At 42.2% G+C, this 22,954-nt stretch overlaps 1 protein-coding gene and 1 non-coding gene across 3 annotated transcripts; one reads left to right on the top strand and one right to left on the bottom strand.

Annotated features, from left to right (window-relative positions):
* The first annotated feature begins 1,374 nt into the window (after nt 1–1,374).
* On the top strand, nt 1,375–12,530 carry LOC115110224 (zinc finger protein 281-like). Of its 2 annotated transcripts, none has more exons than XM_029635688.2 (7): nt 1,375–1,541; nt 5,235–5,682; nt 8,282–8,377; nt 8,562–8,688; nt 9,122–9,205; nt 9,373–9,491; nt 9,757–12,530. In XM_029635688.2, the coding sequence occupies exons 2-7, from the start codon at nt 5,284–5,286 to the stop codon at nt 11,347–11,349; spliced, it is 2,418 nt and encodes an 805-aa protein (XP_029491548.1). In that variant the 5' UTR covers nt 1,375–1,541; nt 5,235–5,283; the 3' UTR covers nt 11,350–12,530. The 2 variants fall into 2 exon arrangements, with proteins under 2 accessions (XP_029491548.1, XP_029491549.1); XM_029635689.2 differs by lacking the exon at nt 1,375–1,541 and adding an exon at nt 1,589–1,697.
* Nucleotides 12,531–18,309: 5,779 nt separating this feature from the next.
* Nucleotides 18,310–18,386, bottom strand: trnaa-ugc (transfer RNA alanine (anticodon UGC)). The gene has a single exon. It is a non-coding gene; the product is annotated as a tRNA-Ala (tRNA).
* Nucleotides 18,387–22,954: the final 4,568 nt, after the last annotated feature.

Here is a 22,954-nt window from a genome sequence, read left to right as displayed (position 1 = left end):
GACCCTTTTGGAACCCTTTTTTCTAAGAGTGTGTGAGAGTGTTGGTCCCAGAGTGTGTCTCACAGTATGTGGTAGAAGTGTATGGTAGTACTGTTAAAGAGATGTCTTGCTCTGCATACGGATGATAAAAATCAACCAAAAGCCCACATTGATCACCTCAGTCTCCTGTACATCTTCAAGCAGTGGCCCTGATGCACTTTCTGTTTAATGGAGGGGAATGTTTCATGTATGCCCATAAATGTACATTCTCACCATCTAATGATCATCCCATAGATCGCTGCACAACAGTCATATGCAGCCTAGCATTGTGCCACACTGCTGAATTTGATGATTAGAGGGGTCTTAATAATGCGTATTTAAACGCTTTGAGATGACAAGTGATTTGAAATATACAGCTGCTGTCAGCAATATGGGTTGTTATCAGGAATATATTAAGAAGGCGGGGGGGGGGCAGTATGGCACGCATCAAAAGGCAACCCACTGACCCTCTGCATTAACTCATGCGTCTCCATTTCAATGACGCTCTCCACTGAATTAATTGGGTTGTTAACACAGGCAATTAGGAGTGCAGCTGAGACCAGAGGTCTGAGGATAGAGTCTGATGAGTGGTGGTTAGATATATACACATTCATTCACACAGCCAGTAGATCTATGGGGCTCTTATTCAGAGATGCCGCTTCACTTCAGAGAGTGTCTCTAATGATTGTTCCTCCCTTGGCTAGTTTGAAGTTTGTTGTTAGTAAGCTATTCTTGTTCCCTCTCTCTCTTTTATTTTATTTTCAGGACCACTACTTGTTCTTAGTAAGGGTCACTCTGTTCACAGGAGACCAGACCACTGTGACTAATTAGTCGAAGCTATTTCAGGAATATATTTATTTTGTGCTAAATATGCCACAATATCCATGCAGCACAGTATCATTGAATAGCAGAGCTCTATCAATGTAGACTTTTGAGAGATGATGTGTCCTATTTCTTCAGTAATTGGGACCCAGGGGGACAGTCACAGTTTTGAAACTTTTATGCAATGAGGGAGGTGAAATATCCTCAAGGCTGGAACATAGTTTTAAGAAACCATTATTCACACTGTCAATTGTTTATTTTATTTGTTTAACTAGGTCTCAGTAAATAACTCATTAGATATTGTGGATGCATAGTCTAACCTAAATGTGGAATGTTTTATTCAGGTAGTTAAAAGGCATTAGGCCTATCAATTATGCTAACACACATAAAATGAATGAAATCCAAATTACACTTATATGTCTGTCGAATTTGGTGTACGTAGGCAACAGTGTTGTTCAAAATGATAATGCATGTCCCCGCACTGCGTGTTTGTTCCCGGCCCAGTGCTCCCCTGTCCCAGATCAAAGCGTCCGTCTGTGACTCTTCGCAGGACCCGTCCGCTATACCCATAATTCCCCGCGCTGAGACAAAATGAAGGAATACAGCCTCTGCGGGAGAACAATGTTTGGGCTCTAAAGATTGAAACGGACGACCAAAGGTGAAATATACTAGCCGAAAGAGCTATTGGTGGTCATGCACTGGTAAGATAAAAGGAAAAATATATTTTGGGCGAGTTTAAATATGTGAAACTCCGGCAAGAGTGTGGGACAGACAACAAAGCGCAACGCTAGATAGCATACCGTTGCTGGAGCCGAGCATCAATTGTTCGCTTGAGTTGCATGGGCCATTTGTTATGGGTACGTCGCACATTATGCTCAGTTATGGTTTCTTTCAGTCCTCACTTAATGCCTATTAGAGGTTCAACTTGTTTATATCAACCGTATCAACTGTTTTAATTAGTTAGACAGGTATTATGTATTTCATAACCGAACAATTAAAATGAAGCGCTTGAAATATGTTGACGAATGACAACACATCGTGTTGTGTAAAATCGCGTGCATACGCCTTCTCGCAAGTTTGTCAATCAAAATTATTTTAGAATGAATTCCATAACTTAGAATTGATTTAGGACTACGTCAGGCGAGAACGTCAGATCCTCACATGTTTGGTGTAATGTTAAATTCAGTGTATGGTCTAATTTATTTTACCGAGTATAACTGTTATACTGATAGCCATATTGGCTAATAATTGCATGATCCTGCATCACAAAGGGCCTGGCAGGCTGGTTAGCCAAATGGCTAATTGTTTGGTGGCTAGCCAGACATTAGCAGTAGCTAGCTAGCTATCGGTATTTCTAGCTCCAGTGAATGACACTAGATGAATAAATCACAGCTTGGCGCCGGGAACAGATTTTTCGCGTCCTTAATTATTTTTTAACACTGAATACATTTCAATTTTCAACAAACGCTTACTTACATTACATACCATTTTGCTGTAGCATGTTACATATGCATTTGTTAGCTAGCTCTTAGCTTTATTTGGTATCAGCGTGCTAGCAAGTTGCATCCAATGCAATTGCAATAGAGCTAGGCTAGCTAGCTATGCTTGTGGAGACAATGAAGTTCAGAGACACGATTAAGTTATTCGTGATAAATCTAACTATTCAAGTGAACTGTGTTTTGTGAATGAAAACCCACTATTTAAAAGCCATTCAACTGAATACAATAAATTGGCTAGGTAATGGTAGTGTGGGCAATGTTACAATTATAAAATTGCTGCTTGAAATATTTGTTTATAGCTATTTAACCCCGAGTTACGCTATATCAGCATCTGATGTTTTCCTCAAGGTGATGTACTGGTTTTTGGATGCTGTTCCTCTCATTCCAAAAACTCCATTTTGATTTGCCTTTTGGAATCCTCTCATTCCTCGTGGCATTGTAAAATACCACAGCACCAGAGACATGACTAACCTCAGTCATCTCAAATTTCATGGTATGAAGGTAGCTAGCTTAGTAAAGTGTTAATTTGAAACCGTATGAGAGTTGTATCTTTTGAGATCAGCCTAATCTTCCTGTAGCTATACACAAGTATATTACAGAGCCAACGTTTTGCATTATACCCATGGTATCAGTTTTATTTTGCTTCATGATAGAGTATTTTGGTGGCTAGTACTGGCTACTCTTGCTTGGTTCGTTAACTTTAAAGCCCTTGTTTGATGGGTTTCCTATGATGATGACAACCCATAGTCACTGAATAAAATTCAGAAAATGACCTTCCCACTACCTGTAGAACCTAACTGGGCTCTCACCTCTTTTTAGTTAATTAGCCTAGTCCTCAAATAGGATGACAGATTAACACTCAGCTTCAGGTTCATTCCACTCTCTCATAGGATGTCAGGGTTGAACATATTATAGGCTATACCTTTTACCCAGGTTAATTTAGCTGCATCTGAGATTGACTGAAGACTTTCTAAAAGTAGCCTTCTACTTCACCATGTTTTTAGGATACCATAATTCACCAAAGTCAGACTCTCCAGACCGTGGCTGTTTTGTTGTTGACCCACACCCTCATTATTAATCCGGCTAAGCACTTGATGGGGAGATCAGAGCCGGGCATGAAACTGATTCGTCAGGGACAGCCCATTGTAACAATGCTGCTCTTTCAGTCACTGTGCCTGGGCTAGAGGTAGACCGATTATGATTTTTCAACGCCGATACCGATTATTGGAGGATCAAAATAAGCCAATACGATTAATCGGCCTATATGTGTGTGTATTAATGACAATTACAACAAATCTTTATGAACACTTTTTTTAACTTAATATAATGCATCAATAAAATCAACTTAGTCTCAAATAAATAATGAAACATGTTCAATTTGGTTAAAATAAAGCAAAAACAAAGTGTTGGAGAAGGTAAAAGTGCAGTATTTGCCACGTAAAAAAGCTTCCGTTTAAGTTCCTTGCTCAGAACATGAGAACATCTGAAAGCTGGTGGTTCCTTTTGACATGAGTCTTCAATATTCCCAGTTAAGAAGATTTTAGTTTGTAGTCATTATAGGAATTTATAGGACTATTTCTCTCTATACCATTTGTATTTCATATACTTTTGACTATTGGATGTTCTTATAGGCACTATAGTATTGCCAGCCTAATCTTGGGAGTTGATGGGCTTGAAGTCATAAACAGCGCAATGCTTGAAGCAAAGCGAAGAGCTGCTGGCAAATGCAGGAAAGTGCTGTTTGAATGAATGCTTACGAGCCTGCTGCTGCCTACTACCGCTCAGTCAGACTGATATATTAAATCATAGACTTAATTATAATATAATAACACACAGAAATACGAGCCTTAGGTCATTAATATGGTCAAATCCGGAAACTATCATTGCAAAAAACAATGTTTATTCTTTCAGTGAAATTCGGAACCGTTCCGTATTTTATCTAACGGGTGGCATTCCTAAGTCTAAATATTCCTGTTACATTGCACAACCTTCAATGTCATGATTATGTACAATTCTGGTAAATGAATTACGGTCTTTGTTAGGAAAAATGGTCTTCACACAATTCGCAACGAGCCAGGCAGCCCAAACTGCTGCATACACCCTGACTCTGCTTGCACAGAACTCAAGGGAAGTGACACAATTTCCCAAGTTAAAATAAATTAATGTGAGCAGGCAATATTAACTAAATATGCAGGTTTAAAAATATATACTTGTGTATTGATTTTAACAAAAGCATTGATGCTTTATGGTTAGGTACACATTGGTGCAACGACAGTGCTATTTTTGCGAATGCGCGTATTAAATCATCACCCGTAGGCTGTGATTCGATGATAAATTAACAGGCACCGCATCGGTTATATGTAACACGGGAAGCTAGATAAACGAGTAATATCATCAACCATGTGTAGTTAAGTAGTGATTTGTTAAGATTGATTGTTTTTTTACAAGATCATTTAATGCTAGCTAGGAACTTACCTTGGATCTTTGCTGTTACGCAGTCTCCTCGTGGAGTGCAATATAATCGGTGTCCAAAAAGGCAGATTTATGAAAACTTGAAATCGGCCCTAATTAGTCGGCCATTCTGATTAATCGGTCGACCTCTAGTCTGGACAGTTCATTTAGTTCACGTGAGTTGGTGTCAGCAGCACATGTAAACAAAAATAAACCATCATAGACCACTGATGGAAAATCCACCCAGTTAATGTTTCCTTTCCACTCATCCAGGAGTGCTGCGCTGTGACTTCACCCTGTTCACCTCTCAGCATACGTTGCATAAACACAGTTATCTGGGGAGATACACATTTTTAGAGCAGAAGACACATTTCTGTTCGCTGTAACATATGGACAATAAAGTTGGATTGCATTGTACTTCAGCTCCTGCTCTTTCTTCCGCAGGATGGTTGGCTCCCTGTAGTTGAATCTGCCCATCACCACCAAGTTCATCATGAGCATCATTCAAGACAAACTAGGTAATGACTTCCTGCGCTCCAATGGGAGCATGGACTCCAACTTCTCCCCTGGCATGATCATGTTCAGTCACCTGCCCCCTGTGACCAGCTTCACCCGGCTGGCTGCCCAGTCTGTTATGCAGGACCTGCCAGGCCCCCACGAGATGATCCTGAAGAAGGAGCGGGACTCTCCAGACTGCAGCATGGGAGCCCTGGGGGGGTATGGAGGGGTGGGGGACTACGTCCATGCCATGGACATCAAGCAGGAGAAGATGACAGAACATGACTACCGTCTGCCGCTGTACCCTGGAGGCCCGGGGAAGAGCACAGAGCTCCTGGAGGTGTCCATGGGCAACCACCAGAACTTGCTGGTGCATGACCTTAGCCAAGGCAACGTAAGGCCTTCTGACACATTGATACTTTTAGGGCTGGTTTCCCATACACACATTAAGCCTAGTTGTTGACTAAAAAGCATTTTCAATAGAGATTCTCCATTGAAAGAGCTTTTTAGTACAGAACTTAATCTGTGTCTGGGAATCCAGACTGTAATGTTGTTCTTTACACCAGAGAATTCAAGGCCAGACACCACACCATAATAGGGATTTTTTTCAATCTTAATTGTATCACAATCAACTTTTTCCAGTCATTTGTGTCTACATTCAACTTTTTGGTATTACACATTTTCAGACATATTTAAATATGCAAATTGGGCAATATATCATTAAATATGCACATGATTGCATATCAAGCAAATCCATTTTTCTGGACACTGGATGAAGTTAGCCTCAATATTTTGATTTCATTTTAAGACACTCCAGGACCGGACTTGTCCAGAGCAGATTGTGGGTAAATACTTTTTTTCATCTTCCTATCTGTGAAGACATAGATGTATGTAAAATGCATTTTTGGCAAATTTTTCCCAATAAGATCGCACCTAGATTAAGAAATGGACAAGATATCAACAATTTCCTCTGGGCAAGTCTGGTGACTATCTAATCATAACCATACAGCATTTGGTGAAAGCAGATGCTTCTGAAGCTGAGGAAAAATAGTTGGTGTGTGGGAAGAGTCAATTTTTTGGTAAATTGCAGTTAAATCAAAGTTCTGTGAAATTAGGCATTCAAATGCTTATTTAGAACCAATCACCATCTCTTCAATGTAAGTTACTATATAGTCCAGTTTGTAACATTCTCTATGAAATGGGCTTTTAAATTGTGTAATTCAGTCTAGTGAGCTTTGAAATGAGTGGTTCAAATTAATAAAAATGTTGATGACTAGTATGAGAAACAAAAGAAAATATACATTTTCATGTAGTTTGACATTTCTATATAGATTTTTGGAAAATACTCATGTTAATGGACTAAAATATCAACAAATCTCAAAATTGATAGGTAAATGCCTTAACCCACACCAAATCTTCCTCTTTTGTTATGTTAAAAAATAAGTATGATTCATATCATGGGTAAACAAAGGCAAATGTTCTCTATTGAAATGTCTAATTCATAGCATTACTACAATTAGTAAAATAAAAATGTTATTCCTGAGGTTTGGTTGATCAGATGTCCACCTGCCTTTCGGGGAGCGAGGCTTGTAAAAATAGCCAAAGACTGATGGATAAAGGGGAATGTGTGGGGGCAGCAGAGGGACGATTTAGTAATGGTGACCTAAATCTAAGACATCAAATGCAAAATATGTCCCTCTCAAAATGATTTGGATTGGGCCTCTTGTGTGAATGGAAACGTCTTGGCAAGGACACAGTCGTCTTGTTTGAGCTTGCACTCACACATTGTCTTCTACACACACGCTCTCTCTCTCTCTGCCTAACAATAGCCAGGCTCCAGAGTTTACTAGGCAGCACTTCCATGCTCATTGAAAAGCTAGACGTATCATTTCTTGCTCACTAAATATGGTTTAAAAGTTTATCCAAGGACATTTTAGAGAATATATTACATGAACTATGACATTATTTGTGTATTTTTATTTAACTGTTATTACTACTGAGGAGAATGGACGACAAAACATTTTTCTCCCCCTCAAAAAGGCGATTCCCTACTAAAGTTATGAGTAGTTTTATTTGGAGAGCAGTCAGAGCACCCCAAATGGTGCTATTCATTTCAGGATAATGGCATGCTTGTGAGCTTACAGCCATTTTGAGGCCACTGGGCCTGCGCTCTTTTGGTTGAGGAAATGAGACAGGTTTGTTTTGGCTAGCCTTACCCCTGATCTAATACAATGATTGGTTGATATTTGAGAGTGCCCTTGTCTTTCTCACATGTACCAATCCACACTCAGGCTGTGTCTGAAATTATACCCTATTCCCTATATAGTGCAATATAGGCCTCTGGTCAAAAGTAGTGCACTATATATGAAATTGGGTGCCATTTCAGACAGCCATGCTCTTAGTATCCATATGGTGTTGGGAAGTGTAATTGAAATGGCAGTGTGTGTGGGGGATCAATGTCCCTATGAATCCCAGTGTCCCTCCCCTTTTCCCAAACCACAGACCCCTTTGTTTGAAGATTGCTCTTCATAGTGAGTGAACAACATGCTGAATATTAATGAGTCTGTATTTAGACTTGAGCCACTAGTTAATAAGCATAGGCCTTTTCTATGGGATACTAAGTGTGTGTCTCAAATGACACCCTATTCCCTTATATAGGCCATTTTGGTACGCATCCTAAATGAAGAGCAGCTCTCCATTTTGAATGACGGCTTAACTGTGTCTGGAGAGATGCACAGAGGGAGCTATAAATATGTGGTTTATTACTCTACCTTCTGGCACCTCCCCAAGGCAGCCCTCTGCAATGGCTCCAATGAGCTTTCACTAAATGCTGCATGAGTTCCTTTGTGTTTTTTGTTTTGTGTACATGTGCAATATGTAGGCTATGTGAATGTGTGACTGAACTTGGCCCTTCCCATTCTCTCAAGTGCTCATTTTTTAAACATTTTCCGTCTTCTTTCTCACTCTGCGCCTCCCTTTTGTCATCATCCCAGCTGCCGAGTCGGTTAGGAAAGGAGTCCTCAGGAAAGAGAGGTCGAAGGTCAAATGGTGAGGAGGGCAAGCCCCGGAGGAAACGTGGAGAGCCTAAGGTGTGTTATGCATCCTAAGTTATCTTGATTTAGATATGATTCGTTCACTGAAATGTGGTCTTCATTTTTCAGTATTACATATGAGTATTTGTTTCCCCAGAACTTAGTTTCTATCTTCAACGATCATACATTGAATGAGTTCAATTGAATTTGGTGGTTGAATTGGCCTCTTTTTGTCCAACAGCAATCAATGATGCTGGATTCAGATGGAGGCAGCCTGTGGCCCAACGGGAAGCTCCACATCTGTGAGCACTGCGGCGCATCCTTCAGGAGCTCCTACCACCTGCGCAGACATGTCCTCATCCACACAGGTACCCAGGCCTCTACTGACTGATCAACTGCTCATTTTTAATGCATTTAAAAATATATATATTTTAATTACATTTTTGGTTTTAAAATAAAAGTGTTCTCTTGAGGAACAGCAGTATTTGTGTTGAATTGAATAGATAGACAATATGTTTGTAATGGGAGGTCCTCATTCACACAGGTACCTAAGGCCACTGATCAAAATGTCCATTTCTAACATTCTGTGTGGTTTTGGTTAGTTTTTCACTAGATTATGAAAGCTAAAAGAACCCCAGTAATGTTTGGAATATGTCTTGTGTGTTAGAAAAACTAGGTTGTTCACAAAGTCACTGTAGGAAACTTTGAAATGAAACCAGTGCAGTATTAGTTTTGAATAGAGTAGGCAGACACAGAGGATTTAACTTAGTAACCATAACTGTGGCTGTGGTGTTGCCTTAGGTGAGAGGCCGTTCAGGTGCAGCCAGTGTAACATGAGTTTCATCCAGAAATACCTACTACAGCGGCACGAGAAGATCCACAGCGGTGAGTGGAATGTCAAATCCCACACACACGTCAAGCACACTAACGACATGTGAGAGACAAACAATCAATTACCTTTGTGCACCAATAGTTTTGCTCATGGTGTCATCCAGCTATGTTTTGTAGATGGTTATTTTTCTTTAGATTTTCTGTGATGTTTCCCCTGACAGGAGAGAAGCCTTTTTGCTGTGACCAGTGTAACATGCGCTTCATTCAGAAATACCACATGGAGAGACACAAGAGGACCCACAGTGGAGAAAAGCCATACAGATGTGAGACCTGCCAACAGGTAGTGACCTCCACATGGAAAATCTACTGAAATAGGATGATGTGTGTTGGGAGGGGGGTGGTTATGATGAATGTCTGCTTTTGACCGGTGGAAGCAGCAGCACTTTTGAATGGTCAAGACAAATGTCCCCTCAGGGCATCTTAATATGCCCACTTCCATTATGGCATGACCTGACAAGTTATATTTCTCGGAATGAAAATGTCTTTGTGTCTATCCCGTTCTGCTGTTTACAATCTGTACCCTACTTGTGGTCTCTGTCCTGCAGTTTTTTTCCAGGACAGACCGATTACTCAAGCACAAGCGAACCTGTGGAGAAGCCATAAAGAAGGATCTGGAGCCCGGGATGTTGGACCTGGGCTGTGAGGACATTGGGCAGGGCAGCTACGGAATCACTCAGGGAAATGCTGGGGCCTCGGGCCGGAAGAGGGGCAAGTCCAAAAACTCTGAGGGAGGAGAGCGCAAGAGGAAGAAAGCGGCAGGGCCAGCTGAAGCAGGAGGGCTGGGTGGAGCACACATCCACGGGGCTCCGTCAGGAGGCTACAGTCTCCATGACTACAGCGTGGAGAATCACACTGTGTCCTCGTCCACTCCGCCAGGGCCCAGTATGCACCACGAGCATCATGGCCGAGCCCCTAAGATGGCCTTCAAGAAGGCCAACCGCAAGGCCCTGGACCAGGGGGGCTTGGGGCAGGCGAAGCATGGCACTATGGAGCAGGGTGGGGCTGTGGAGATGGTCGGGATGGGCATCGTGCAGGGCTCTGAGGCCAAATCGGGTCCCACCACCAGTAACTATGACGACGCCATGCAGTTCCTCAAGAAGAGGCGCTACCTTAACGCGGCCAGCAGTGCAGCATCAGTGGCAGGGGGCAGCACCAACGATTATGAGGTCAACGTTGGTCACCTGTCGTCCCAGCAGTCGGTTATCCACGGGGTGGTATCAGGAGTGATGGACGGCGACTCGCCCCTCAGTCTGCTAGACTCCTCCCCCACGGGCGTGGACAAGCACGACAGGTCGGGGATCCCTGACGAGGTGCTGCAGAGCCTGCTGGACCACTACACCCAGAAACCAGACGGCTCGCACCACGACGTGCACTTTGACCTCAGTGACCAGCACGTGGCGCTGCACCCTGTCTCGGCAGACGGCTCTGACCTGAGCCACGATGCAGACTCCCCCAGCCCGTCTGGAGACAAGACAGTCATTATGCACGAGTACTCCCGCTTCCTGCTGCAGGCCCTGGAGCGCACCAGCCACAACACAGGCTTCCCCCTGGGCCCCGGGCCTCCAGCTACAGGGCCCTTCACCAGCTCCCACCAACGCAACCCGCTCTTTTCAGACAAGCACATATACACTACGTCCCCTCTGGAGTGTGGTTTCGGCCAGCCTGTGGCCTCTCCCACCCTGCCCTCCTCCGTGCCAAAGTCCCACTTTGCGATGCTGTCGGGCTCCTCTCCGCAGCACGGCTTCCACCTAAACAGCCTGGAACCTGCCACCCACCAGCAGCTTACCCCTTCTCAGGAGCTCACTGACCAGATGGAGAAGCAACACTCCTCCTCTTCCCCCTCCTCCTATCAGATCAGCCCGTCTGACCTGGGCAGCCAGAAGGACTCGCAGAACCTGGCTTCTCTGGACCCCTCCAAGGGCTCCTACACGATTGAGAACTTTGCCCAGGCCTTTGGATCCCAGTTCAAGTCGGCCAGCCGCAGCGCCTTGTCGTACGGCGCTGACTCTAGTGGGGAGGTGGACCACAGGATAAGGACGCCAGTCTCCGAATTCTCAGGGTATACTAGTTTGTTAGCCGACGTCAATGAGGCAGTAAGTACAGGTTCCAAAACCCCAACAAGCCAAAGCTACAGATAAGGGCCTGGGAGGGGACAGCATTCTGTTGGAGGTTCATGTTTTGTCCAGTATTTTTTTTTTTTTTTGTGCGCCTATTTTATTGTTTTTAATAAGTGAAGTTTTAATTATTATTATTACCCTGCCGCTATGTTTGTGCCCCACCCCTCTGCCCAGGACTGGTCTTCAAGGCCTATTCAAATGCAATTTTTTAAGATATATTTTTTAAGTACATTTTTTTTTAGTCAGTTTCTTCATCTTTTTGGTGTCATTTTTGGTCTGCTCGTTAATCTTTAGAATGAACTTTTTCTTCTTTTTTTTTTTTTTTAAAGCAAACAGAGTAGCAAATGAACTTTTCTCCCATGAGCTTAAGAGTTTTAGCAATCAACTTTACAATTGTAGCTATCATAGTAATGGGAATAACAATGATGGGGGCAGGGAATAGCCCAGAACTGAAATAGCAAAAAATAATTAATGATATTGTCTGTTACAAGGATAAAAGTATTACTCAGGAAAAAAGTGTAAACGGAGGAAATTGTGTAGTGCAGTGAGCACTCATTTTACAGGTGTACATTTGCAACTACAAAGAGGATGCTTTGTGTGGTTATTTCTTGTGTTTTATACCTTGGTTGATGAGTGCAACAAATAATGGAGGCTGCTGCCAGCTCACTTACACTGAGAACACTTTCCACTTAGCTATATAGAGATTATGGTACTTTCTTGTCAATGTGAAACTCGTGTTTTCTTTCAATAAGGGCCATATATATTTATAACAATATATATACATGTATAATAACAGCTATAATCATTCTGGGGAACTGCCAGGTGAGGTAGAGGAAGTGAGAGGGGTCTGGGTTTGGGGGTAAATTGTTTTCCTCGTTAGTTTTAGGAGGACATAGTGACACTATTCTTTGGCCAATAGAGGTTGCTGTTGGACAGCTGTGGAATTGCCTTCCTCATCTTTCTCCCCTCTTCCTCTTCAATTCTTTACTTTCCTTAAAAGAATCCGATTAGCACTTTGAGCCATTTATTTCATTGAATAAACTAAACTACCCCATAAGATCATGGAAGACATTTGAAACAAACTGACTTGCTTTCTAAAGATTTGTATTGATCGGGTTGGGGTTACCACCGTATGCAGATGTGGGGTTGAAAGCATCTTGAGCAATGGGTGGTTAGGGGAGGGGGGCTTTGGTTGGGATGGCATGGTCTCGTTTGGGAGGGTATGTGATGGGGGGGGTTGAGCCTGGAGATTTTTTGTTAGCATTATCTCCTGGATGTTATCACGTGTAGGTCATGGGAGGGAGGGATTGTTTTATGGAAATGTAATAAGTTAAATTGGGAATAAACGTGTAAAGTAATTCACCACTCTGTTTAGCATCTTGCTTTACTATTTAAATTTGAAGTTAAGTGTATTGGTGGCTGAATATTTCTTCCCCTGTTACTGAGAGAGCCTGGAAACATGTAAGGAAATGATCATGTGACTAAATCCAACCCATATACCTATAACAAACCCAAAGCATTAGACATTTCTGGTGTGCTGGCACTACCACAACGGTATTTTATGAGGAATGGGGTGCCCAGTCCTGCAAAATGTTGTCTACAAATAAATTGGGTGCGTCCCAAATGGCACCCTATAAAGTGCACTACTTTTGACCAGGGCCCATAGAAGAATAGTGTGCCGGGACCCTATAAAGTGCACTACTTTTGACCAGGGCCCATAGAAGAATAGTGTGCCGGGACCCTATAAAGTGCACTACTTTATAAAGTGCACTACTTTTGACCAGGGCCCATAGAAGAATAGGGTGCCATTGTGGACGTACACATTGTCTAAATGAAATGTACATTTCTCTGCCTGTGTCTAATGCATCCTTTGATTATGTGATTTCTTGCAGTCCTTCAATGAATCTAATTTATTTGATGTACTTTTTGTAAATCAAACTCTATTGCATTTTCTTCCATAGCCACGGCTGGCCTTTTGAGCTAGAAATGTTATCACCCTTTCTTTTATTTATCGTTTTCTTTGATGCCCCTTTTTTTTGTTTTGTCTTACAGAATCATGAAACATTGCTTAATGACTGCAATGTTGCAACATCATAGGGAACAATGACTGACCACTACAACCATGCTCTGTTTTTATTGGATAGGAGGCTGAGGGGTGAACAATAAAGACATTGACCTTTTATATACCTCGTTATCACTGTAAACACACAAGCAGGGACAAAAGGTTGGCTGTATGGAGCAGAGATGCTGTCTGTTGTATGTGGCTATTTTTAAACCTTGTCCGATAAATGTCAGTAACACCTGTTAAGCAGGGTATGTTATTGCTTTAGCGTTCTGTAAATGCCTAATCATGCCAACCAGTGCAGTCTACAGTTCAACTGTCACCAAGGTAACATTTGTTACTTCCTATATTGAATGTCTATTGTTTACAAAACACTACGTCTAAATCTTGCCCCCAATATTATTCAAATATTTTTTGTCGTCTGCACACCAAATTTGTAGCTGACGTTATCCTCCCTCTTATTTTGTTCCAGATTCTTGCAATGCTTTGCAGGGCTGTACCTGTCCAATGAATTTATAATTGATTAGGGGGAAAATAATAAATGCTGTTATTGAGATATTTTGTTGACTTTGGTGTGACACTTAGACAAGTGGTTTGTTCTAATGGTGTTTTACACTTAATAGGTGAATACACGCTGTCCATGAGGTGTTGACTTAAGGGAATAGTTGTCTTCATCATTAGGGCCTACTGTCCTTAGTCCCAGTCATGGGACAGAAAGAAACCTATGTGGTGTGGGTCAGAGATGCATTTTGTGTGGTAGTGGTGCTGTTTGTGTGGTAGTCAGCTGTTTGTTCACCTGCCCGCAATTGCTAATAACCCATCTGCAACCGCAGACTGATAAAGGGCAAATCTGATGGCCCGACTCTTAACCCTCAAATATAGAACATGAATTGTATGCTAGTCAGACGGTGGAACAATGTTTTTGATGGGGGGTGCCGGATTTTTGTTGCGTAGTGTAGATGTTTCTGCTTATTTCTGGTAGACTATTTAAAAATCTTGGGCCTATAACATTCTATCTGGATTTTTGTTAAGAGCTGACGGCCTTGTTCGGTTCAATGGTCTCTACCTATATAGTACTCAATACCCCAATTTAATGTTAAGTTCAAAAGAATATAAGAGAATTGCTGATGCCATTCAAACCGATGAGGCATTGGAACTTTAAAGCCAATTCTCAGAATCCATCTGTTTGAAGATAGTTTGGGAAATAAAAGGATCTATCGATTTCTTAGTCAACTGTCTATAATTAGATGCATGCAGCTTCTCATTATACAGTGAGTGTACAAAACATTAAGGACACTTTCCTAATGTCTCCAATGCTTTCAAGTTGGCTGGATGTCTTTTGGGTGGTGGACCACTCTTGATACACACAGGAAACTGTTGAGCGTGAACCCAGAAGCTTTGCAGTTCTCGACACAAACAGGTGCGCTTGGTACCTACTACCATACCCTGTTCAAAGGCACTTATCTTTTGTCTCGCCTTCAACCCGTCTCCTCCCCTTCATCTGCACTGGTTTGAAGTGGATTTAACAAGTGACCTCAATAAGGGATCATAGCTTTCACCTTCAGTGGAAAGGGCTTAATGTTTTATATTGTTTATATTGTCCATTTTACATTTCAGAAATGGATAGAATGAATGCTTCAACCTAATTTACCTCGGTAAAGTTCTCAATGTCGTCTCTGCTTCTTCCATGAAGCAAAGACATTTAGGCACTGGGGAGAAAATGCTCCCCCAAATGACATCAGTTTGACCAGTTGTACGGAAATAGAGAGCTATGAAAAATGACCCGACATGTTATCTGATATTTCAATTAGGCTTGAATGCATATTTTAAGTGGTTGAAATATCAGCTTTTATGATACTGGTCAAGATGGGGGTAGAGGTACTAATTGTGCATTTGCATTCTCTAGATGCAAGGCACGCAGAGGCCAAATTGAGCTTCGTACTGCATCACTGTGCGCCTCCCAAAATGTGTAACAATGCGGAGGGCTTTGTATAGCTCCGCATTCACATGATGTGGGGGGCGGGAGGTCCTGTATAAACAACAAACTCTCCTTTAAAGGTGCTGCAGATGTAAGGGCATTCATACTTCTTGCCTGTCGCAGAGCTGTTGTGAAGGAAGTGTATATAGGACTTCCTGCCCCCACTTACCGTCAACCGATCATGTCAATGCGTAGCTATACAGAGCGCTCAGCTTTGTTACAAAGGTTAGGAGGCACACAGCAACACGGTGCAGAGCTCAATTTGGCCTCTTGTGTGCCTCCATACAGTCTCCATCCGCATTTTCGGATCAGGCATAAATTGTCTCTTAATGCTCTGACTTCTGCATAGGCTGCATCACGGTAAATACCATACTGCCACTACAGATGTCAGATTGACCATGCAGAGCCTTTTTTACAGCCCTAATGCCAGATAGCCTAAAAATAATACAATAAAACCCTAAATGTAGCCTATAGATATAATTAGGCTATACATTTTATGATTTTATTGATCCACACAATCTTTCATGACCCTAAACGGGCGGGTTATGAGTCAAAATAGCAATCATGTTGGCGTTGTTAGGTTCCCAAGAGGATGCCTACTTTCAAAAGCGCGCTGCACTCTCCCATGTTTATGCACTGGTGAGTTGACACCTTGTCAGTTCCTCTTCAGACACTGTTTGAGGAATTAAAGTGCTTCCCCAGGTTAGTCAGACAACATTGCCATGTATTCCATTTCTCTGCATTTACATGGAGTATGTGCAGATAATTTTTTACCCCTTTTTTGTGGTATCGAAATGGTAGTGACGGTCTTGTCTCATCGCTGCAACTCCCGTACGGACTCGGGAGAGGTGAAGGTCGAGAGCCGTGCTTCCTCTGAGACACAACTCAGCCAAGCCGCACTGCTTCTTAACACAATGCCCACTTAACCCGGAAGCCAGCCGCACCAATGTGTCGGAGAAAACACCGTACACCTGGCGATCATGTCAGCATGCACTGTGCCCGGCCTGCCACAGGAGTCGCTAGTGCGTGATGGGACAAGGACATCCCTGCCAGCCAAACCCTCCCCTAACCCGGACGACGCTGGGTCAATTGTGCGCCGCCCCATGGGTCTCTCGGTTGCGGCCGGCTGCGACAGAGCCTGGACTCAAACCCAGAACCTCTAGTGGCACAGCTAGCACACCACTGCAATACACAATTTTCTATGCATTTACATGTAGGAATATGTGTTTGGTAATTGACCTTTGATTAGGCTACATATTTAGAGTATGTTTCTATGAATTTCTATGACCTGAGTGAATGACCTACTTCTGGCCATTGAATTCTTAATCGAAACCAGTGTTTAGCAGTGACGTAGTCAATTTCATATCTGTGTAGATGTTGCCATGCTGTATTGGCCTATGTGTTTGTCTTTCGTTACACCCTCATGAAAGAATATGCAGCCAACTTTGAGAAAAGCGTTGTACTTTATATCTCCGCGAAGGAGTGCCTTGTTCATTTACCAGTGGTTTGACATTGACTCATGTATGTCTGTGTTAGTTGTGTCAGGGTGTTTGGATGAATTGTGTATGATACATCAGACGTGATGCGTGGCTTAGTCACTGTCATCCCTTCATACTCCCACATTGTTGACCAATCTGATACGTGGAAGCAGTCGCATTGCACATTTCCTGTCATACATTAAATGTACAGGAAGAAACCCATAATGCCAATAGGGTGCAGCAACAAGGAAAAACACAGTTTACATACCTGTTTGTATTAAAGCTCAAATCAATGGGGTTTGACTCCCAGTTTGTGCTGAGTGGAATGTCAAGGTGTTCTTGACTGGTCAGCACTTACTTAACCTTGGCTTCTAAACACTGTTTTGATGAAAGCCTAGAGTGGCCTGCCTGTTTTTTTTTTTTCTCTCTCTTAGACTTTATCAGCTTGTTTCTCTCTTCTCATCAAAGCACTGGATAATTCAACAGAGTTGGATCTGGGTTGTGTAGGAGAAAGGCTACATATATAGGGGATATTGAGTAGTAAACAATAATGAGGGAGGAAGTTGAACTCCATTCAAAGTGACAAAGGCCAGAGCTGAGCTTGTCCAGTCTGGAGCTGCAGGCTCTTCCTCAACCAGGACCGGGGCCTGGTGCTGGTTTGGGGATGGTACAGTACGGGAGATTCAAGGACATTTTGCCCAAATGTAGATTGAGACCTTTGACCTTTTTGTCCTGAAACTGACAGAGATCTCCCAGATACATGATGGTCAGAACTGCTGAATCTTGGATCTTTTCAATGAAGCATTCACCTATAGTCTGGTTGCCAGATCTTGTTGCGCTACAGACAACTCCTGAATAGTTGAGACATTTAAACAACTTAGTATGAGACATTTACAAAAACTATTGTCCACTCCTTGGGAAAACACAATGACTTAGTGGTACATTTTATTGACCCCATTTCTGAGTACTGACTTCCTTGATAATTTGTCATGACTTACAATCGTTTTACTAACTTTATAGTTGCTTGGCTACACAAATCATTTGAGATTGGGTCATTTTGAGATCTGTGCTTTCATTGTACATTCTGTTCTTCAACTCAACATAGCCAATTTATTTTAAAACGGGCAAGCGTATTTGAAAATCCAATGAAAATTGGCATTGTTCTGGGAGGTTTGTGCAATCAGTTTGAGACTTCATATATATTCTATATTTAGAGGCCTCTCTTGTTCATGGAGCGGGACTCATCCAACCAGGATTCCTGGGTAGTTGTAACATAGTAAATGTAAATCCAGGACACTGAAATTAGTATGATATGTTACATTTGGTATGGACAAGGGTGAAAGTAGAGTTCAATTATTCCCAGAACGAGGACCTATGTCTGCACACCCTTTTTTTATGGGCCTAATCCATGAATATATTTAGCAGACGCTCTTATTCAGAGCAACTTAGCGTAGTGTTCGTACTGGTCCCCCGTGGGAATCAAACCCACAGCCCTGGCATTGCAAGTGCCGTGCTCTACCAACTGAGCCACACAGGAACCCATGTGAAGCCCTATTCATTTAATAGGATCTCCATGGGCCTAATAGGAAAGATGTGTCATTTAACTTTTACAATGTATTAGTCTACCTTTTAATGTGGTATAAGCACAACCATGATGTTTTTATGTAGGCTACCTGCGCACTTTACTCAGGGATGGCAGAAAGACAGGCGGTGCAGGATTTTTTTTTTTTTTTTAAGACTCATTTACATATTTTTCTGCTTATCATTTTCGACAATTGGTAGGCTATTTGTAAGTCAACTTGTCTATAATTAGATGCATGCAGCTTCTCTTGTCATTATTTGATGCTCGTCTAGAATACTAAAAGCCTTGCTCACAAGAATGTCATAAATTGATAGAAGGATCCATTTATTTTCAACAATCTATACTGAACAAAAAATATAAACGCAACATGTAAAGTGTTGGTCCCACGTGTCATGAGCTGAAATGAAAATATCCCAGAAATGTTCCACATGGACAAAAAGCTTATTTCTCTAAAATGTTGAACACACATTTGTTTATATCCCTGTTGGTGAGCATTTCTCCTTTGCCAAGATAATCCATCCACCTGACAGGTGTGGCATATCAAGAAGCTAATTACACAGGTGCACCTTGCGCTGTGAAAAAAGGCCACTCTAAAATGTGCACTTTTGTCACACAACACAATACCACTGATGTCTCATGTTTTGAGGGAGCGTGCAATTGGAATGCTGACTGCAGGAATGCCCACCAGAGCTATTGCCAGATAATTTAATGTTCATTTCGCTAGCATAAGCCGCCTCCAATGCCATTTTAGAGAATTTGGCAGTATTGATGCCAGCCCAGGACCTCGACATCCAGCTTCTTCACCTGCGGGATTGTCTGAGCGGGGTGCTGAGGAGTATTGCAGTCTGTAATAAAGCCCTTGTGTGGAGAAATACTCATTCTGATTGGCTGGGCCTGGCTCCCCAGTGGGTGGCCATGGCTCCCAAGTGGGAGGGCCTATGTCCTCCCAGGCCCAGCCATGGCTGTGCCCCTGCCCATTCATGTGAAATCCATAGATTAGGGCCTAATGAATTTATTTCAATTGACTGATTTCCTTATATGAACTATAACTCTATGAAACTGTTGCATGTTTCATTTATATATATATTTTCGGTATAGTTGACATCAGTAAAGTTTTTTCTTTCATTTCTGCTTCTCTCACATAGTGAGGATGTTCAGGGACCAGGGAGATTTCCAAATGGCCAATCAATTTGACCGGTTTTAAGGATATTAAAAGCTGTAAAAAATGATCCAACATGTTTATAATAGTATTTCAGTTCATCTTGGCTGCATATTCTATGTGGTTGAAAATTAAATACTGTCAGCTTTTATGTTGCTGAAAGAAAGTTTAGGCTACACAACAGGTCCCTAAGAGTGCATTTGCATTCTCTCAAGATGCTGAAACAAAGAAATCATATTTTCCAGAGATCTATTCTGGAGACAAAATTAAGATTTGGTACAATCATTTTACTGTGAGGACTATTACCAGCCTTTCAAAGCAATTCATGGCTACGGATGTGAGTGCTACGGGTCTGTAGTCATTTAGGCAGGTTACCTTAGTGTTCTTGGGCACAGGGATTATGGTGGTCTAGCTAGCAAAGTGATTCACATTTCTTGCTAGCTAACCAAATGACACCTGTATCTCTGTTGCCACTGTAACAGTATTGCTTCCGTCCCTCTCTCGCCCCAACCTGGGCTCGAACCAGGGACCCTCTGCACACATCAACAACTGACATCGCTCCACAAAAGCCACGGCCCTTGCAGAGCAAGGGGAACAACTACTTCAGGTCTCAGAGAGAGTGACGTCACTCGATTGAAACGCTATTAGCGTGCACCACAGCTAACTAGCTAGCCATTTCACATCGGTTACACCAACCAAAAAACAATAAGAGGGGAAAAGGTCACTCACCCACTCCTTTGATAACATGATATCCTCCCAGCAGCTAGCTAGCCAACTACATAAATTGATACGCTAGCCCATATTGAAAAAACTATGAATTTGCAGGCCAGACATAGCCTGTTAAATTTTTATTTATTTTTATGTGCAAATGCGACCCAAGCTGGCCATTGTTTTATTAGAATAAATGAGGCCCTTTGTCCACTTAGGATGCTGTATATAGCATTTAAACATAACAAAAAATAAAAAAATAGGTAAATAATGTGTCGAGCCTTTGCTGCTATGCTTGCAGATGTGCATAATATGATGTGACCCTTTCATTTTTTTGCACTGCATGGATCACCGGTGCAGTTGAATGCAGCATTGCTGTATGGTGAACTCAAAATGTACTGTAGCTGAGTAGCCAGCCTAGGCTACTGCTCAAACCTTGCTCTAATAGGCCTACATGTTTCTCCTTTGCATGGTGCTTTCTTGCTGGTTTTGTTTTTGGTTATTTATGGTCAAGCTTTAAAAAACGATGCAAGACTGCAACATTTTAGTAGCCTAGTAGCTAGGAATTTGGCATGTGCACTTTCCCTCCACTGCACGCTGTAAACGGGCTACACGAAAGCAGCGCAATTGAAGTTGAATTCAGCGATGCGAGCGCATCAGGCTGTAATTTCATAAAACAGTTGACTCAGCTGTTGACTCATTTATACTCGCTTGTGTGTCCTATTCGGCCCGTGGGCCTTGTTTTTGACACGTGCGCTAGCCTTAGCCACGTTATGACTGACTTGGGATCATTGCCCTTGCTAGTTTGATTGTATTGGCATTCCCAGCGTTGGTTACAGACAGTCATCTGTTTTTGTTCAAAATATTGAGTACTTGAAACTGAATGGGTGGCGGCAGCGAGCAATGTACCAGGCCAGCTGTGATTTACAACCTGAGAGTAATATTTTTTGGACTACCAAGAAATGTATTGGGAATTATATGAATCATGCATTGAAAGGGAAAAGGGGATACCTAGTCAGTTGTCCAACTGAATGTATTCAACTGAAATGTGTCTTCCGCATTTAACCCAACCCCTCTGAATCAGAGAGGTGCAGGGGGCTGCCTTAATCGACATCCACCTCTTCGGCACCCAGGGAACAGTGGGTTAACTGCCTTGCTCATGGGCAGAACAACAGATCTTTACCTTGTCAGCTCAGGGATTAGATCCAGCAACCTTCCGGTTAATTTTGTTGTTTGTGTCATATCTGCAAAGTGGTTAAAATGCTGTCAGTTCCACTTTAAGTAACCATCTGTCTTGTGTAACCATACCAAATGTAACATATACTAATTTTCGGTATTTCTGTATTTCGTATTTGTGTTTAATATGTTACTTCTAGTCTATGAGACCAGGCTGACTCATCACAAAGAATATATAACTTCTGACTGGACAAATGCTTGCATAAAACCACCAATGAAAATAGAAGTGGAACATACATCCGAAAACAAGTCCTGTAGGCTATCAAATGGAGAGAAAAAACACCATTATGCAACAGTCTGATGTGAAAACTGATAGCAACTGAGAGAACCCCAAAGAAACGCCAGCACTCTATTTGTCTGTATCGGAAGTTCACAGTTAATCTCGCTCCAAGCACGAAGTATCATCAACCTGGATCCGTTTACCTCATACCAACCATGACCTCTGCCAGGTCACCCAAGTGACTGAATTCTATTGCTGCTTTACATGCGCGCGGTGATAATACTTGCCGGCTCTGACTGTGACAGAAACACCAAAGAGTGTTGCACAATATTGCTTTATCTGTTTGAATATCTAAGCGTGCGTAATTACCCCAAGGCCCGCCAGTCAAGTGCACCATGGCATGCCATGCCGATGTCTCTTGTTCACTCTGACGGTGCCCACGATTTGACTCACTGTAAAGCCTAAACCCCGCTGACGTGTAGTCTATGAGACCAGGGTGCAGCTCATTACAAGACACAACACAAGCGTTATGGTGAATTTGAGAGGTTTTTAAAAACTAGTCGACTGGATATGATTTTTACGCAGGCTAGCCTAGGCCTGCGTATAAATGGCCCAATTGGTGGTTTTGATTGGAGATTAGGCAATGGATTGGAAATTATTTTGTCTAACACCAGCGCAAACAATCAAATCCATTAAATTCAATTAAATTGAATCCAATCAATTCACTTATAATAATCACTTAACTCCAAGGAACGATTAAAATGGCATTGTCAGACAGATATACCTGTCATCGAGTGCCTTTCATTAATTAAGCAAGATGTATCTGTCGTTGATATCTAGTGGGGACACTGCATAGGCTAGCCTACAGGTATATTATCCTTGGCGCTCCTCAAATATCTGACGATAAGAGACAACCACTTGATGCAACTGAAAGTTTGGTGTCGCGATCAAATATGTGCGTATTAATGAATAGATTACCCTTTGAGACAGTTTTTGTGCTGTCAAATGTCTGACGTCTTCAGATCAATAAAACCCGCAGAGCAAGAACAGCTCAGGCTAATTTGATTAAATAAGAGAAAGGTTAGGTACACTCAGAAAAAAATGAGTTCCAAAACGGTTCTTCGGCTGTCCCCATAGGCGAACCCTTTTTGATTCCAGGTAGAACCCGTTTGTGTTCCAAAAGGGTTCTACCTGGAACCAAAA

This window comes from Oncorhynchus nerka, linkage group LG26, assembly GCF_034236695.1.
Source record: "Oncorhynchus nerka isolate Pitt River linkage group LG26, Oner_Uvic_2.0, whole genome shotgun sequence".
NCBI lineage: Eukaryota > Metazoa > Chordata > Actinopteri > Salmoniformes > Salmonidae > Oncorhynchus > Oncorhynchus nerka.
The sequence above is the reverse complement of the archived record's forward strand: the minus strand, read 5'-3'. Positions and strand labels throughout refer to the sequence as shown.

What these genes read in the sequence shown, in the direction of transcription:
- LOC115110224 (XM_029635688.2), top strand. Translation starts at nt 5,284, where the DNA reads ATGAGCATCATTCAAGACAAACTAGGTAATGACTTCCTGCGCTCCAAT. An exon ending in ATGACCTTAGCCAAGGCAAC is followed by an intron (nt 5,683 to 8,281) that starts GTAAGGCCTTCT and finishes TCATCATCCCAG; the next exon opens with CTGCCGAGTCGGTTAGGAAA. An exon ending in GATGTGAGACCTGCCAACAG is followed by an intron (nt 9,492 to 9,756) that starts GTAGTGACCTCC and finishes TCTGTCCTGCAG; the next exon opens with TTTTTTTCCAGGACAGACCG.